Raw genomic sequence first — 18409 nt, forward strand, 5'->3', positions numbered from 1 at the left:
ACTTTGATAGTACCAGACTTAGCAACGTCTCTTTTTATATTTTTAGGATAAAATTAATGACTAATTTGACACTTAAGGTCTTAAAATTTATTTGGGGAGGATTTTCCTAAGGGACTTGTGTAAGCCACTCTGAGATCTTATTTACAACAGAGTATGTAGATCAATCTGTGTATTTTAACTGATAGGAGAAGACACTCATGCTCTGTAACAAGAAGGAAAGCAGAGGAGGAAGGGAGGGATGCAAGTAGACTTGTAGTTCTGGTGGTAAATCTGAAGGCATTCCTCCCTGGTGGCTGCTAGTCCTCAGAAAAGACTGGAGCAAACTCGTTCATTGAGATTGAGTGACAGGAGATGTGGGCAGAAAATGGTGTGAAATAGTCTTCTCATAGGAGGAAATGAGATTATACCTGTGGAGCTTAGTAAGATGATAAGCTGCCATTTAAGATTTGTATTTATTCACTTAAAGTGAAGCCAATCAGCTTGGCAGAATGGTTTTCCCAACCACTATTTTTTAAAAAATATATTTTTATTGATTTCAGAGAGAAAGGGAGGGAGAGAGAGAGAGAGAGAAATGATGAGAGAGAATCATTGATTGGCTGCCTCCTGCATGCCCCACACTAGGGATCTAGCCCACAACCGGGCAGGTGCCCTGACAGGGAATCAAACCATGACTTCCTGATTCATAGCTCAATGCTCAACCACTGAGCCATGCTGGCCAGGCTCTCCCTATTACTATTACCTGTTTGCTTAGAGGTGTGAAGAAGGAATAGAAGTGGGTTAAAGCAAAGATGGGGGATTGCCAGGTGTAAATTGCTAATACTGTAGCCTTCTTTTCAATCCTATTTTGCCCTCTTGATAGAACTGTCTCCCACTCATGTTCTTAGGGTCACTTTCTTTTCCATTTATTTTTCAGGGGGCAAACAGACAGTTGTTGAAAGGCATTCATATCAAGGCATCCCTAATTGATAAGAATTATGTTGACCCTGCCAATTTGTTTCCTTTTAATCAGAATCAAACGTTGATTAACAATTGATTCATGGCTCCTGAAGTTATACGCCTTGTGGGCAATAAACTATCTGACTGGTTTAACAATAAACTTACAAAAGGGAATAAGACTTGGGAAGGACAAAATAGCGTCCAGAGCAAAGACAGGATGATCAGGGAAAGAGCCAATGACCCACCCAGGAAATAGCAGTAGGATTGGTGCCACCAGGCGGCCTGGCCTCTCAGGCCTGCTTAGGGCAGCAACAGGAGGTCCTAAATGTGCTGGAGAAGAAGGCCCAAGAGACATATTAATACCCACAACACTGAACTCACCAGTGTCACACAGAGGATCCGAAGTGGTGCAGTTGATTGATTTATTAAATTTCAGCCCTACATATGCTACACCGTGTGACCTTGGTCAAATCACTTCCCTTCTTGTAAATGGAGTTAATGATAATGTTTGCTCCTAGCCTCTTTGTTTTGGGAATTAAATGAGACAATGCCTATATAAAGGCAAGAATGAAAGAGTCAATAGCTGCCTCTACATGGCCACTCTTCACAAATACTCAATTATCAATATATTAGAGACCAAAAAAGTGAACATTTTCTCATGGTAATCTTCAATAAAGCATGTAATTTAGGATATATATATATATATATATATATATATATATATATATATATATATAACAATCTATATAATAAAAGCCTAAGTGACCATTACAGTGGAACAACCAGAATGACTGGTCACTATGATGCACACTGACAACCAGGGGGCAGACGCTCAATGTAGGAGCTGCCCCCCTGGTGGTCAGTGTGCTCCCACAGGGGGAGCACTGCTCAGCCAGAAGCCAGGCTCATGGCTGGCGAGTGCAGCAGTGGTGGTAGGAGCCTCTTCTGCCTCCGCGGCAGTGCTAAGGAGCAGCGAGCAGGCAGGTGGTAAGGAGTGAAGGGTCCTGGACTGCGAGAGGGATGTTTGACTGCCATCTTAGGCCCGCTCCCCATGGGGAGGGGGCCTAAGCCGGCAGGCAGACATCCCCCGAGGGGTCCCAGACTGCAAGAGGGCACAGGCCGGGCTGATGGACCCCCCAGTGTATGAATTTTGTGCACCTGACCTCTAGTATATATATATAAAACAATAAACTTACAAAAGGGAATAAGACTTGGGAAGGATAAGCTTTGCCTGTGGGGATCAAACCTGCAGTGATAGGACTGAAATTGGCTCTCCAACATCCCCTGAGGGGTCTCTGATTGCAAGAGGATGGTTCTTGGGTGACACACCCCGGAATCAGGCTCCCTCCTGTCTGGATTGGGCTTGTGGGGATAAGGCCGAAACCGGCTCTCCAACATCCCCCGAGGGGTCCCAGATTTCGAGAAGGTGCAGGCCAGGCCTAGGGAGCCCACCGGTGCATAAATCTGTGCACTGGGCCTCTAGTATGCATATAAGATCTTTGGTTAATTTCTTTCTGCCCTCCCTCCTCCCACCTTCCCTCTGAGATTCATCAGTCTGTTCCATGTTTCCATGCCTGTGCATTGAGCATCTGCCCCCTCTTGGTCAGTGCATGTCATAGCTACCAGTCAAATGGTCAAGCAGTTGCTTAGGCTTTTATATATGTAGATATGTAGAGTACAGCTTGGTAAAACTATTTTTATTTTATGAAACAACTATGATTCTAAAATATTATTTTACATGAGTTAGACCTCATGGCACAAAATAATTTTATATCAATACCTTGCAATCAGAACTCACCTCCTTTGCCTAGAAGGTCAGCCCTAGTTTTAAAAGTCTTATACCATCAAAGGATAATAGGAAGAGAATACAAACTTAATAGAAGTTTGAAGGTGAATAATGAAACTGACTTTAAATGTTTTCTGCAGTACACTCTAAAGTATGCAAAGTTAACTGTAAAGGCATCTCTATCAGTTGACAGCCATCCATTTGATTGCTCTGTTACTAGTTTTCTAGCTCTCAGTATGTGTGCTTTATGGAGAGGAAATATTGGTTTGCTACCTTTAGTAAAACCACACTTTAATTCACAGGTTGAGAGTCTTCAATCAGTTAGAAGATGAACTGAATTCTCATGAGCATGAGCTATGTTGGTTGAAAGACAAAGCTAAGCAAATTGCTCAGAAAGATGTAGCCTTTGCACCTAAAGTTGATACAGAGATAAATCGCTTAGAGGTCACCTGGGATGATACCAAAAAGCTAATTCATGAAAAGTAAGTCAGAAACTTCTCAGTTTTTGGTTTTTAACTTCTCCCTATTTTGTGACATTGGGCCATGCCTGGTGATTTGCATGGGTGTGATCAAGATTGAATATCTTTTGCCATCTGTAGTATTCTGTGTCTTTCGGTAATGATAAGAATTTAGTCCTACAGAACTTGACTAAGGAGGCTGCTCTGAGATAATAATTACATGAGAAATTCAATGCTGAAATGCAGTTGTCAAGTTACTAAGTGCGACCATGAGAGTCTTAACCTCCTGATTTCCTTTTTATTCTGTTTTGTTATAGTTGTTTGTAACAGAGGTATGACTGACATAAAGTAAAATTCACTCTTTTAAATATATTCAGATATGCTCAATTGATTTTTTAAAAAGGCAATTTGATGAAGAAAGAATAATAGTCTTTTCAGTGAATAGTCCTGAAACAATGGGTATCTATATGCATTAAAAAAATAATATATCTACATAAGTTTGAGTAATCCAGAACATATATTGCATCTTTGCTTATTAGTGAAGTCACAGATTTTATTTGAATGGCTGTGTGCATTCTTCATTCATGAGGATATTTGGGACATTAGAGTTAAGTAAGATCTACCAGCACTCTTTTGACCTTGGCAGGTATAGACAGGGCTTTCTCTTTCATCTATTAATATGTGTGTATACATCAGGTCCAACCATAGAGAACTCTCCCCTTTCCTGATACCTGACAATAAATGATGTCTTTTCTTTGATCATTGCAGCCAGGGCCAATGCTGTGGGCTTATTGACTTAATGAGAGATTATCAGAACTTGAAGTCAGCTGTATCTAAAGTTCTAGAACATGCCAGCAGTGTGATTGCAACCAGAACTACTATAAAGGATGAGGAGGATCTTAAATGGGCCTTATCCAAGGTAGTAATTCAAAATGTATTTATTTTAGTAGACCACTTTATTAAACCTGTTTTTTTTTTACTCACAATGTATTCGCTATACAAATCTTGTCAGTACAGTTAGATGTAGATAATTCATGCTAATAAGCTCAACTTTTTTTTAAGAGTTCTGATATCCTAGGATTCTAGCAATTCAAGAAAATTAGTATATATTTGTACAGTTTATTAATATCCCTGGTTTCTGCATCAGGTCATCCAATAATTAAATTTCTTGGAGACAAATGGTTTTAAACTCTTAGCATTGATGATTTTATTAATTAAGGAAACATTTATGTTCACAGCATGAAACTGCCAGGAACGAAATGTGTAAGGAGCACAAAGAATTGGATGACTTTACCAGTAAAGGAAAGCAGTTGTTATCTGAGCTGAAAAAAATTCACAGTAGTGATTTCATCTTGGTGAAAACAGACATGGAGAGCACTATGGACAGATGGCTGGATGTAAGCTCATCACCTTGAGTTCCATGAATAGTTTAAATATTCACATTTCTGAATCTCATTTTGGGGCAAAGGATTATTGAGAGATGTAAATTCCATTTTTAACTTTTAATGCTAAATGCAAATATAATATTCTAAAGGAAAGTAGTGTTCACATAAATTTTAGAAATAGTAAAAAATCTATTTGCTTTATTTTGTTAAAAGTTATTGGCAAATTTTCTAGAATTTTACTTGACAGCTTCAAACATAACAAATTTATAATCTGCCTTCTCAAAACTCTGGAATTATGAATAAAAATAAAAGAATAATGTATAAACAGCCTACAGACTATTAACCAAAATGTATAATCATTTAAAGTAAGAAGACGCTGTAGCATTGGAAAACATTGGCCTTGTAGTTTATATCCTTGGGTTGTAGTTCCTGCTCTGTCATTTACTGGCTATGTGACCATAGGACAGGTTACTTGATCCCTCTGGAACTCTATCTCTCAGTTCATGCATATTTTACACTGTTTTCCAGCTCCAAAAATCCAGTGATTCTGTTGACCTCTATTATCAATATCTAGGCTCAGAATTTAAACCTATAGTGGGTTCCCTTACTTAAGCTAAGGCACTTAAGTTAGACATCAATATTTACATACTATAATCAAATAATCTGGGGACTTCAGAAGACCTTATAGTCTTCCACTTTTAAAATGATATTCTTATTATGGGAAGAATATTAAGCAATAATACTATAAGCATGCAAAATTGGTTAATCTTCTATATATTATTCTATAAATATGTTCAAGCCTAATTATGCCCATTTTTATGTATCATCATTACAAATAAAAGGGCTTATTGTATTACTTTAAAAAATAAATATAATACTGCCCTATATGGACCCCTATCTTATAGAATTCAACCTTAGAGTGAGTTATATTACAGTAGACCTGTTGTGATTACTTTTCCAATTTACAAATAAAAGTCAAATGTTTTAGAAATTCAACCAACTCTCCCAGTGACAGAAACAATTTATATAATAGCATTTACATAGATTAAGTTCAGTGCACTAGTCAGTTTACAATAATTTTTGTAAAACTTGGCTTTCTGATCAGATTACAATTTTCTGATTAAGGAAGGATTGACATTTTTAGTACTTCGGTGGGGCAAAGAGCAATTTTTAAAGCCTCAGACTGTTAATGATTTGACTTTGATTTTCTCTTCCAGGTGTCAGAGAGAATCGAGGAAAACATGGATCGGCTGAGGGTAAGCCTGTCCCTCTGGGCTGATATTCTCTCGAATAAGGACGAGATCGAAGGCTGGTCGAACAGTTCTGTCCCTCAGCTGGCCGAGAGCATCAGCAACCTGAACAACAGCCTCAGAACAGAGGAGTTCCTGAAGGAGTTCGAGGTAAGTGAGCTACACCTTCACATGGGAGCTGGTGATGTAGCATTGGCCAGAATACGAAAATATTGGTGTCCTTTTTTAAAAGTTCATTCTTTTTTTTAAAAAAATATCTTTATTGATTTCAGAGAGGAAGGGAGAGGGAGAGAGAGATAGAAATATCAATGATTAGAGAGAATCACTGATCAGCCACCTCCCACACGCCCCAACCAGGGATAGAGCCCACAACCCGGACACCTGCCCTGACCAGAATCGAACCGTGACCTCCTGATTCACAGGTCGATGCTCAACCAACCACTGAGCCACGCTGCTCTTTGAGACACACAGGAGTATAATAAACAATCTTAACTATCTTTTGCTATTTATTTGAAAGTAAACCTACAATTTTTCCATTCATCTGGAATATGGCATCTTCTTACTGAAAAACCAAATTGAAAGTGATTGTCATTCAGTAATATTTAGTATCTATTTTTTCTCCATTCAAATGAAATGTTTACTGAGGTCCTAACCGGCTCAGTGGATAGAGCGTCGGCCTACGGACTGAAGGGTCCCAGGTTCGATTCCAGTCAAGGGCATGTACCTTAGTTGCGGGCACATCCCCAGGAGTGGGTGTGCAGGAGGCAGCTGATCGATGTTTCAAACTCTCTATCCCTCTCCCTTCCTCTCTGTAAAAAATCAATAAAATATATTTTTTAAAAAATGTTTACTGAGTAGTTACCCTATACCGAGCACTTACGCTAGGAGCTGGTTTCCTCCACTTCCTTTCCAGAAACATAAGGAAATGGAGATGGGAGTGTCACAGGCTTCCACAGAAAGTGGCCTTTTTAAAGTTCCAGTCACTAATTTATTTTAACCTCCTTTTATCCCCATTTTTCACATTCACTTATTCATTCACTCATCACATTCTTAACGAGCACCTAAAATATGTCAGGCAGTTTTCAGGCTGGAAATATAATAGTGAAACACACCAAGTCTTTACCCTCGTGGTATTTACATTATTTCCATTACAGTATATATGACATGCACAATGACAATCAGTAATAGGGCTATGGTGAAAACTGAAGCAAGGGAAGGGAAATAGAGTGACAAGAGATAACTGGTTTCACAAAGCACACAAGTGACTGTACTCTTGGTGAGGGAGGGACTGTTGACCATTGTATGCTTGGGTGCCCAGCACTGTGCCTGGTATAGATGTGGAGTATGACAGATGTGTGAATAAATTACTATAGTCTGGCAAAATATATAGTAAAATCATCTGTATTACCTACCTAAATTATTCAGCTGGGTTTGACCCAAAGAACATTCAAGAGATTATTCCTATTCCTAAGGGCAAACAGAAGTAGAGGAGAGTATTCAGACTAAAGGTACAGTCAGGGAAGGGCACCACAGTCCCTTTAGTTATCTTTGATGTTAAATGACCATTACAGCTCAAAATGTATGTGGCATGTGCTGGAATAAGGCTTGTACCTGCTTGCAAAAGTCAATTATTATATTTTCAAAAATCTTGCGAGCCAGTGTTAATTACAACCATTATTAAAAATTTAACTGTGCCCGGCCAGCATGGCTCAGTGGTTGAGCATCAACCTATGAACCAGGAGGTCACAGTTCCATTCCCAGTCAGGGCACATGACTTGTTGTGGGCTCGGCCCCCCAGTAGGGGGTGTGCAGAGGCAGCCGATCAATGATTCTCTCTCATCATTAATGTTTCTATCTCTCCCTCTTCCTTCCTCTGAAATTAATAAAAATATATTTTTAAAAATTTCAATGTAAGTAAATTACAATTAAATTAAATCTATTTTAAAATGAAGGTAATGAACACTCAAAAGTTAAACCTTCCTGGCTATTATTCCCCTATGACTGCTGCCTGGGATCTTGAGCTGACATTCGCTCTGTCTTTCTGGTGGAAATACTGCAGAATGGTGCACCGCTGTGGAGCTCCTCCAGCACCATGTTCGTGACTCATGTTGTAACTCTAAATGGTGGTGAGGCTACAAATCAGGGCCTTCTCTTGGAGAGCCAGTCGTTAAACCTGCATACAGTCTACTCTGGGGTTCAGGGAGCCAGCGGGCATCAGCCCTATGTTCATAGGTTCAGTGCAGTCACTCACAGAGATGGCTTTTCTGTGGCTGACTGTGGCACACCAGCTCATAAACTCAGAGAGCTGGACTCAGCCCCGTGCCTGAGAATGTCATGCTGCTGCAGAGCAGGAAATGAGGTGGGCGTGTGGGTGTGATGCCTTCATTGTCCAGCCGGTTTCTGGAAAAGGCCAGTGGGCCTGGCAGATAGTTCATCACATCTTACTGGGTAAGTAAATTACCTTCTGGATTGAAGGCACCGGGAGGTTTGTTAGTGTCCACAAAGCACCAAAGCACGATATTTAACTATCCTTTTGTGGGCCCCAATGACTAATGATGTTTATAAATGTCTAATTTGTTCAGTAACAATTCTTTGGTTATTTATCCTTTCTTCCTTTTTATGTTAGTGTTGGTGCAAAAAAAAAAACAACAAAAAAAACAAACAAAACAATAAGGCATGATATTAGACATCAATCTTCTAATTAACCTGACTTCTGTTTTCACATCGTTTAAATGTTTATTTGAAAGGTTTCTTGTGTGTTACAGATAGCCAGCTGTTATTAGGCACTTCCAATGTGTACTGGCTTGGCAGTGCTTCCTCAAGAGTTTAATGTTGCCATGGTAACCAGTGATATCAATGCTAATGAATAAATGGCAGTTAGTTGTTAAAATTCCCCACTGACTCAAGACTTTTGGTTAGTGGTTAATTTTTTCCAGGAGCATTTTTCTTCCCCAATAAGAGAGAGTGGGAAGAAAGAAAGTTCCGCACACTCCCTCACATCCCAAGTGCAAGTAAATGGTGACATTTTTCCATATTCCTAACTAATGACAATGATCAAAAAATGAAAAAGAATTTTTTTTTACCCTAGCTTAATGTTGGGGCATTTTGACAGTTAACTCTTGAAATTATGAAATGCCAGATATAACATGTGAATGTTTGGATTAGTCATGCTTTTCCCCTTTGTCTTATACTTGACAGTCTGAAGTTAGAAACAACGCATTGAAACTGGAAGACCTTCATGCTAAAGTGAATGACCTAAAAGAATTAACGAAAAATCCAGAAACTCCATCAGACCTTCAGGTAAGCACTCAGTCAGTTCTGTAATAACTGCTACCTGCTAGACTCTCCATCTCAAAGAGTATTTCTATTCTCTAAGTCAGGGGTCCTCAAACTTTCTAAACAGGGCGCCAGTTCACTGTCCCTCAGACCGTTGGAGGGCCGGACTATAGTTTAAAAAAAAACTATGAACAAATTCCTATGCACACTGCACATATCTTATTTTGAAATAAAAAAACAAAACGGGAACAAATACAATATTTGTATTTGCATGTGGCCCGTGGGCCGTAGTTTGAGGACCCCTGCTCTAAGTATTTGTATATTAAAGTATAAGGCGCAGCTACAGTGTTTTGGCCAGGTTCAAGCCTCGGACTAATGAAAGGACAGGGTCCTCTCATTGCCACGTGCAAGTCCCAGCTGGAGGGCAGGGCCCTCCCAGCACAATCATAGCCAATGGCTGTGGTTGTAAGCTTGAACCCATGGTCCGAACACGTGGCCCCAGGTGCCTTGTGATAGAGTTCAGGTGCATGTAGTTGAGTGGGGATGAAACTCACGAGAATGCTGTAAACAACGTGATCACACCCCTACTTTGCCTCTATAAAATAAAGACATGGCTTGTGGGTGCTGGCGCTGTCTCCTCATCAGGGAGCAGCGTCCCACCGAGACCCAGCTTTCATTCTCTTGTCTGTCTTTTCTCAATCCTTTCACCCCCCACTCAGGGTCACTGAACCAGGCTGAGCTGGCATGGCACATAAGGCGCCCTGGGGCTGAGTATGCCATGGCCGTGCCGGCTCCCCACATTAAAGTGCGTATGTTTTGATTGTTTTGAGTGGCCTGCAACTTTTTGTCATCTGGGGTGAATGGCAGAGTGTGACCTCCGGCCCAGAGGTGAATCATAAGAGAAAAAGAAAGGAGAGCGCTCAGGTCATCGAAGAAAGCCTTCTGGGGGAATGGAAGGCCCCGGAGGCAAGAAGTTACGAGATGCCCACAGGCTGCGGACGGAGAAAGTGAAAAGCCAGAGAAAGGTGCATTGCTTGCATCTAGGGCCCTTCACCGGGCGGTCACAGAAGCCAGGGGAGTCTCAGAAAAACCCACAGATCAAGGCCTGTGAGAGGAGAGAATGGGAATGTCACCAGGCTTAGAAAACGTAGATGCCAGTTCCCTCCTCTCCTCCTGCTTGCCTAGGCCTGTGAGGTGGGGAATAGAAATAAAGTGAAAAGAGACAAAAAGCGGCACTTGCCCCTTTCTCCACTGTGGGCTTCCTGTTTGCGGCAGATCTAAGCGGGGGCAAGAAAAGGCCCTTAACTTTAAGTTCGATTTGAGTTCAAAGTCTTGATTATTAAATGGTCCTGGATGTTTTTGTTGTAGAATTGAAACTGTTTGCGGTTTATCTTAAGTCCCTTTTTTATCTGTGGTCCAGAGAAATCAAGGCCCTCCTGAAATAAACCACCCAGAGCAGAGAACCAGCCTCCCCGAATACTTAGAGTGGGAGACAGAAAGGAAAGTGCTTTAGGATGAAATCCTATGATGGGGGCGGGGTGGGGGGGCGCTTGTCCAAAGTAGTGGTCACATCAGGACAAAATGTGTGAGTGCTTCCCAGGGAGAATGAGGAGCAGGTTTCGGTCACCAGCTTGGTAACCCGGTGTGAGTCCGGCTGTTTTTGAGATGTGATTGTGTGTATCCCCTGGAACCTCAGCCAAACTGCCACTTTCGAGTTTCATGTTAACTGTAAGCCTTACTCTTTCCATTTGCCGATCACTTCATTACTTAAAATGTTTGGCAACGTGTGCACACTGATTTTCCATCTTAGAAAAATTGGATGAACATCCATGGTTACGCTTATGTGGTTTGGTTTGGTTTTTATGATTAAGCTACACATCCACGGAATTCCCAGTAAAGGAGTGTCTGGTTTTCACAGATTTTGATGAAATCCTGCTTTATGTTTTATGTTTAGTTTATAGAAGCGGACCTAAGGCAGAAACTGGAGCACGCCAAAGAAATTACCGAAGACGCAAAAGGGACCTTGAAAGATTTCAGGGCTCAGAGCACACAAGTGGAGAAATTTATTAACGACATAACAACCTGGCTGGCGAAACTAGAAGAGTCCCTGGTGAACTGCGCCCAAACTGAGACTTGTGAAGGACTGAAGAAAGTAAAGGTAGGTAACCAGCTCTCATTAACTGGTTATACTTCAGTGGGAATATTAGTTCTCCTGCTTTGTGGTGGCTAGACTCGAGCCTTAACCTCTGCTCTCAATCACCCATATTAACACAAGACTCAGCAAAGTAAGTAATGGGTAAAGAACAGAAAGGAAAATGAGTAATCTGAAAACAGAAAGCATGCATTGCTGTAGGGCCTGCTCACAGGCTGCTATTTATTATTATTATTATTATTATTATTATTATTATTATTAAGGGGGTGACATCTATAGAAGTGTTTGTCCAGGAATTTTCAGACTTGAATGCCAAATAGTTTTTCCTCACTTATCATTTTTATTGGTTAGTATGACTACTTTTACCTAGAGAAAGATGTATTTTTTTAATTGAGAAAACATCTCACTTTTATGTCAGTATGTTTATTTTCATAGATGACATTTCTGATCAACTCTCTATCAAGCTTATGAGTTGAGTTGAGTTTTCAACAAAAAATGATGTTCTTTTTCAGCATATTATTGTTTTGCTGTTCTTGAGACTAAGGAAGTATATTTTTAAATTAAGTACTTGTGCCTTTTTTTGTGGCCTGTGACCCCTGTGGCCCACTGAAGAATGTGAACTTAGGAGGGTGATTGCATTTGTAGTTTCTAATCAACTGATTAAACCCAAGCTCATGGCTGGAATCCACAAGGATCAATTCAATTTGCTTAAAATGCTAGATTCTCACTCAAATCCTAGCGACCTCTCAACAGCTGTTTGCAGTTGTTCCCAAGGAGAACTGGGCAACATTCTCCAAGAATCAACACAGAGATATCACAAATATTCAAAAAACAATCCCACACAAATGTATACATTACTGAGTGGATTTTGATAGCATCCGTTTCCAGAGGAAGTGCCATCGTGGAGTAGATGGAATATTTCTCTTGCATCTGATAACCATCCTCCATGGCACACTTTTATTCTCTAGGAAATGCAGAAAGAACTTCAAAGTCAGCAAAGCAGCATCAGCTCCACCCAAGAAAACCTCAATAGCTTGTGCCGCAAGTACCATTCGGCGGAGCTGGAGCGCCTGGGCGGGGCAATGACGGGCCTGACCAAGAAGCACGAAGCCGCCAGCCAGCTGTGCTCCAGGACACAGGCCAGCCTCCAGGATTCTCTGGAGAAACACTTCCATGGTGAGCTCCCACAGGCCTGTGCATGAATAGTCTGTTTACAAGAAGGAATCCGAACCAAATGCTGTGTAGAAACTGCCAGCAAACGTTTGCAAAACTTTCCGGAAGAATATCAAGTTAAATTCACTTGGGCATTGAGCTTTGGGCAGTGGAAGTGTCATGCGTGTGCCCTCACCATAAGCAACATTCTCCCTTTCTCCTCCGGGAGGTAGGAGTCTGCCGTTCTGATGATTCGGAATTGCATCTAGATTTTCCACATATAGCGCATGCGTGTGGAAATTACTGCCACTGCTAGGAAGGAGTGATAGGCAACCTGGGTATTAGGAGAGAGCATGAAGCAGCAGCAGCATGTAATTCAGGAAAGTGCCCGTCCTATGGATGTGCCGGAGTCAGTTTCCCACACGGCTGCCTGTGCTCTGACGTGGACACATAATGACAGCGCTCAAGTCAGCTTGGCGGAAAGAGGAGAAGGTTGCTCCTTGTGCCACAAAAATGGCTTTAGCACCCCTAAAGTATTTCTCCCCTTGCACTCTTCCAGAGTCAGGCAACTAATTATTTCTTTACCAAAATAAAGAGACGTAAGGGGAAATCGGACATTGAAGGAAAGTGAATCTCTTTACAGTCTTTCCTCTGAGACAATTTCTTGATTCTACTGTGAACAGGCATGGCTGTAGATCATGCTGTGTCGTATATGTCAGATTCTAGATTATTATGATCTTCCTTCTGGAATGTTTTGTAAGGCACAATGCAATGGGCTGAAGGCCAGAATTAATTCATGGTAGCTCATTCAATGTTTTGGATGCATTTCTCATTCATGTTCTTTTCCAAAGAGTCCATGAAGGAGTTCCAAGAATGGTTTTCTGGAATAAAAGCAGCAGCAAAAAAATCATCAGACAGAACTGGTGACAGCAAAGTTCTAGAGGCGAAGCTTCGCGACCTTCAGGTACGAACACTGGTATTGCCTTTTCTTCTTCCCCAAACTACACTCAGTGCCATTGGGTCAGACCTAAATCACCTCTTTCCAAATCTTTTAATCTTATTCAAAGGTTTATTTTTCCTTATCAGAATTAGATTTCTTGAGTGATAAGGAGATAAGCAATATGAAAAGTAAGCTGAAAAATCAAGTTAGAGCTGTAGAATTTCTAGATCCCCTTCCCCTCTCTTTTAGCCTATTAACTATTTGGAATTCACTCTAAACTAAACCTAATTTTAATTTCTATAGCACTGAAAGCATAAACAGTGATATCTATTTCACGTTACTATCATGGAGGAGTTTTAAAAAGAAGACACCACTGACATCATGTGTGCTTTTTAACAACCTGTGGTCTAAATTTGGGACTTATAAATACTCAAATCAAAGCAATAGATATTATAGATTGTATAGGTTTTACTCACTAGGAAAAAATGTATGAAGTCAGGAAAGAGAAGGCCATTGTGAAGCAGAGTTAAAAAATAATTGATGCAAGACTAGATTCATACTGAGTTTTGGCTTTGTTTTTTAAGTAGCGAATCTGAGCAAAGCATTGTATTAAATATTGTAAAAATAATTTTTTAAAAATTAATGGAAACATGCGGATTTTGTGGCCTAATGGGTGATGACAATTATGTAGATAACTCATTCGCTGTCAGAGTTAGAAGAGTGTCATCATACAGGAAGCTAGTTTCGCAGGAGGCAGGGTGACTGCAGATGGGAATTGTCCCCTTTAAGGCCTGAGATGCAGTGAAACTCCACAGAGAAAAGTCTGGAACTCAGGGACGAGGCAGGACTAGCACAGCAGTTCTGGGTTCTTTTGCTCTGCCAAAGCCAATGCCCGTGCATATGGTCTTCCCAAGAAGAGGTGCACACCAAGCAAAGAAGGGAACCCAAGTCAGGATATGGTGTGCAGGGCGGATCAGAGGAGGAGGAGGGATAGAGGCAGCTAACCAGTTAGAAGACATCACACTAACCATGAGGAGGTGGAGCCTGCACTAGGTTGGGGCAGTGAGAAAGGGGAGAGACTGAGGACAAGACATCCTCCTTCCCAGGTTGGCATTGTTCCCAGTGGGTCCTCAGTGGTTCCAATGCCTGGCTGGCCCGTCCTCAGGGATGAGCCTCAATTATCTCCAGTTGCAAACATCATTCTTACTCCAGCCTTGTCAACGGCTGTCTTCCTTTGGCCCTTGTTTTTCTGCTCTCGCTCTACTAGCTCAGCTCAGAGTTGTAATTAGTGCTCCCAGGCACCAGGGTCTCTGAACGATAGCAAATGTTTATATTACTTTCATTTCCTGAAACAGACCATTTTGGACTCGGTCGGTGATGGGCAGCGCAAGCTTGATGCCGTGACTCAGGAAGGACAAACGTTGTATGCACATTTGCCTAAACAAATGGTCAGTAGCATTCAGGAGCAGATTACCAAGGCAAACGAGGAATTTCAAGCATTTCTGAGACAATGCCTCAAAGACAAGCAGGCTCTTCAAGACTGCGCTCTGGAACTTGGGAGGTAGGTTGTTTTGATACAGGTAGATTTCATCCTGTACAGAATGCCTTCAGGGACTTAGTGGAAAAAAAGCCATTGAGAATAAGCAAATCTTTGAAATTGTGAGTTTAAATGTAAAGCTTTGACCTTAATTACAGATTCATACTGGGACAATAACTGACTGCTCGAACTATGATGGCATCATGTGGTTTGATTTTCTACACAGAAAATAAAGGAATTATACTCACTAGTAACTGAATTCATACATTTTTTTTTATCTGTTTGACTAACTCAAGATATTAGAGCTTTGGCATCCAGGTTTTATATTATCCAAGTCTTTTTCTTGAGTCTACTTCTGCTGGGTTGGAGTCATGGCAGAAACACCTGTATTTATGTGAGTCAATAGTCCAATCAGGAAGCTAGGTCAACATGGGTGAATATAGAATAAGAAAGGGCGGGGGGAACCTTGTTACTAGGGGGAAAACTATGTCAGTATAATCAAAATGCCTTTCTGGTAGTGGAGTAATTTGCCTGACTCTTATCCAGGTTTCTCAGAGAATTTACACTGTTTTCAAAACATAGAGCCCTTGCGCTCTGGTGCCATATCAATATCCCATAGGATACAAAGACACAGAGAGGACTTCCCCTTTTTCTCACAGGGCTTCCACAGCCTCCCTTATCCATGGACCCCAATTCAGGGTCTCTAGTAAAACCCAAAAAGTCAAGTGTATGTTGCAGGGGAATGTAATCTTGCTGGTAATTACCACCTATGATTACCAGGTAATCAATTCAGTTTGATAGGGTGATTCATTTCTGCCCGGATTGCAAGAGAAATTTTCATGATTTGCCATTTTGTTACTGAAATAAGCGATCGTTTGAATGAGCTTATTGTTGAGTTTTCTTCTCCTTGAAAATTCATGAAAACGTGATTGTTGTAGACATTGTGACCTCAGCTATTAGAATGTATTTATTATAATGATAACCTAAGAATTTCTCTATGGTGTTTTTCTTCTCTTTAGCTTTGAGGACCAGCACAGAAAACTGAATTTATGGATCCAGGAAATGAATGAGAGGTTAAGCTCAGAAAACTCAGGAGAGAGTAAACAGCACATTCCTGAGAAGAAAAACGAAGTTCATAGGATTGAAATGTTTCTGGGTGAACTCCTGGCTGCCAGGTATGGTGCAGAAATGGAATTGGTCCTTTCCCCACCAAGGACTGCGTGTTTGTCTGGTTGGTTGGTTATTGGGTGTGGTTGGCAGTGGGTTGGTTGGTTGGTTGGTTTGTGGTTGTGCTTGTTTTCATCCCTTAATGTCTAGAATACAAATGATTGTGCAGTTTTCTCCCTGGAGAGAGCATAGGGATGGAGGTAAGGGGCTGGTCTACAGCTTTGTTACACTTCCCTTCGCTCAACAAATTGGATAGGACACTCATTTCCTGTATTTTTTATATTAGCCTTTATCATTGTGATGATGATGATGATGATAACACTTTCTTCTCAGAGATTATTGTACGGATATAAGGTGATTAAAAGATATTCTTCATTTACAAAAATAATGCTATAGATCCCAATTTCCATATATTCTTTATACATGTCAGCCTCTGGTCCCATTTCTAATTCACCTCATTCTCACAAAATTCTTTGTAAAACAAGAGGGGTGGTCATTAAGTCTGGCTGTCTTGGAGGCTCCCCTTCTCCTTTACAGTATTTGCCTCTGCATTGCTTTCTAACTGACCAAATGATTCTGGCTCCTTTCCCAGGCCAGGTTCTCTGGCCTGACTCTCAGGATGTTGCACCATGCTTCACTCCTGGCATTTTCAGTTGCTTCATTGAAATTCTACCTTTGGAAAGGGTAGTGCAATTTGACCCAAAATTCTTTAGCTACCCTCTTAAAGAGTAGATACAATCATCTGTAAAGCAGTAGAGGCTAGCACCAGCCTGCTTCATCAGACAAATTAGCAGCAGTGACCAACTAAGTGAAAACTGCCTAATTCAGATTAGACCAGCGGTTCTCAACCTGTGGGTTGCGACCCCTTTGGGGGTCGAATGACCCTTTCACAGGGGTTGTCTAAGATCATCGGAAAACACATATATAATTACATATTGTTTTTGCGATTAATCACTATGCTTTAATTATGTTCTATTTGTAACAATAAAAATACATCCTGCATATCAGATATTTACATTACAATTCATAACAGTAGCAAAATTATAGATATGAAGTAGCAATAAAAATAATTTTATGGTTGGGGGGTCACCACAACATGAGGAACTATATTAAAGGGTCTCGGAATTAGGAAGGTTGAGAACCACTGGATTAGACCCATTCCCTGTTTCCACCGAGTCCTCTTTTTGGTCAGACATGCTGAGTGTTTCTAGTCTTGAAAAACAAACATGCAAACAAGTGCACAATAGAACCCATACTAACAACTACTGCTGGTGTGCTAGTTTGATGACTATTCTAAAACTTCCCTGGGATGCTCTGGCCCCACCTCTTAGCAGTTACCAAGGAATAAACACTTTGTTGACTCTGTGTACTCCAGTCCTCTACAGTGAGTTCCTCAAGGCCAGGGACCATCAGGTCTTTATCATCTATAGATTGCCATAGTCTAATATAATGTCAGAAAAATCTACACTAATAAAAGAGAAACATGGTAATTAGCGTACGACCGCTACCCTTCCCATTGGCTAATCAGCATATCCTTATGCAAATTAACTGTCAGCCAAGATGGCAGCCGGCAGCCATGCACTGAAGCGAACAGGGAGACTTGCTTGCTCCAGTGACTGCAGACTCCAACGTTCCCCGCCTCACTTGCCAGCCTCTCAGCTGCAACTCTAAGCAACTATGTTGCAAATATAGAAGCTAAACAAAACCCCAGAAACCGGCTTTCAGTCAGCCAGGCTTCAGCCAGCCGGACCGCAACATTGTATCAAATACAGAAGGTAAAGGCCAGAAACCTGCTTTCAACAGGGAGGCCTCAGAGCTAAAGCTGGCGCAGAATAAAAAAGAAAAAAAAAAGAAAAAAAGGAGCGGTTGGGAGCTTCAGTCACCCGCCAGCCTGAAAACGGCCCTCAGCCCCTCACCCAGACTGGCCAGGCACCCTAGTGGGGACCCCAACCCTGATCCAGGACACCCTTCAGGACAAACCAGCTGGCCCCCACCCATGCACCAGGCCTCTATTATATATAGTAAAAGGGTAATATGCCTCCCGGCACCGGGATCAGCAGAGCAGCGAGGCTCCAGGCACTGGGATCAGCGTGACAAGGGGTAGTGCCCAAACCCCTTGATCACCCTGGGGCTCTGTGTGTGACAGAGGGTGGGGCCACAACCTCCCTATCCGCCCTGCTCTGTTCGTGACAGGGGAAGGCGTCCCAACCCCCTGATCAGCCCTGCTCTGTGCCTGATAGGAGGGAGCTCCCCAATCCCCTGATCACCCTGCGGCTCTGTGTTTGACAGGATGCGGCGCACCAACTCCCTGATCGGCCCTGCTCTGTGTGTGACAGGGTGCGACGCCCCAACCCCCCTTCCCCCCCATGG

General features: G+C 41.6%; 1 protein-coding gene across 1 annotated transcript in view; it reads left to right on the forward strand.

Annotated features, from left to right (window-relative positions):
- The window catches only part of LOC102439917 (nesprin-1-like), a gene marked incomplete at its 5' end in the record, with an annotated part of 39019 nt that overhangs the window by 8824 nt on the left and 11786 nt on the right, over positions 1-18409 (forward strand). The window contains 10 exons of the mRNA XM_023743646.1: positions 3025-3204; positions 3949-4099; positions 4419-4577; positions 5783-5965; positions 9014-9115; positions 11046-11249; positions 12212-12419; positions 13247-13359; positions 14691-14896; positions 15892-16047. Of these exons, the coding sequence (XP_023599414.1) occupies positions 3025-3204; positions 3949-4099; positions 4419-4577; positions 5783-5965; positions 9014-9115; positions 11046-11249; positions 12212-12419; positions 13247-13359; positions 14691-14896; positions 15892-16047 (1662 nt within the window). The remainder of the gene's footprint in view (positions 1-3024; positions 3205-3948; positions 4100-4418; positions 4578-5782; positions 5966-9013; positions 9116-11045; positions 11250-12211; positions 12420-13246; positions 13360-14690; positions 14897-15891; positions 16048-18409) is intronic.

The sequence above is a fragment of the Myotis lucifugus genome, unplaced genomic scaffold (genome assembly GCF_000147115.1).
Source record: "Myotis lucifugus unplaced genomic scaffold, Myoluc2.0 scaffold_405, whole genome shotgun sequence".
NCBI lineage: Eukaryota > Metazoa > Chordata > Mammalia > Chiroptera > Vespertilionidae > Myotis > Myotis lucifugus.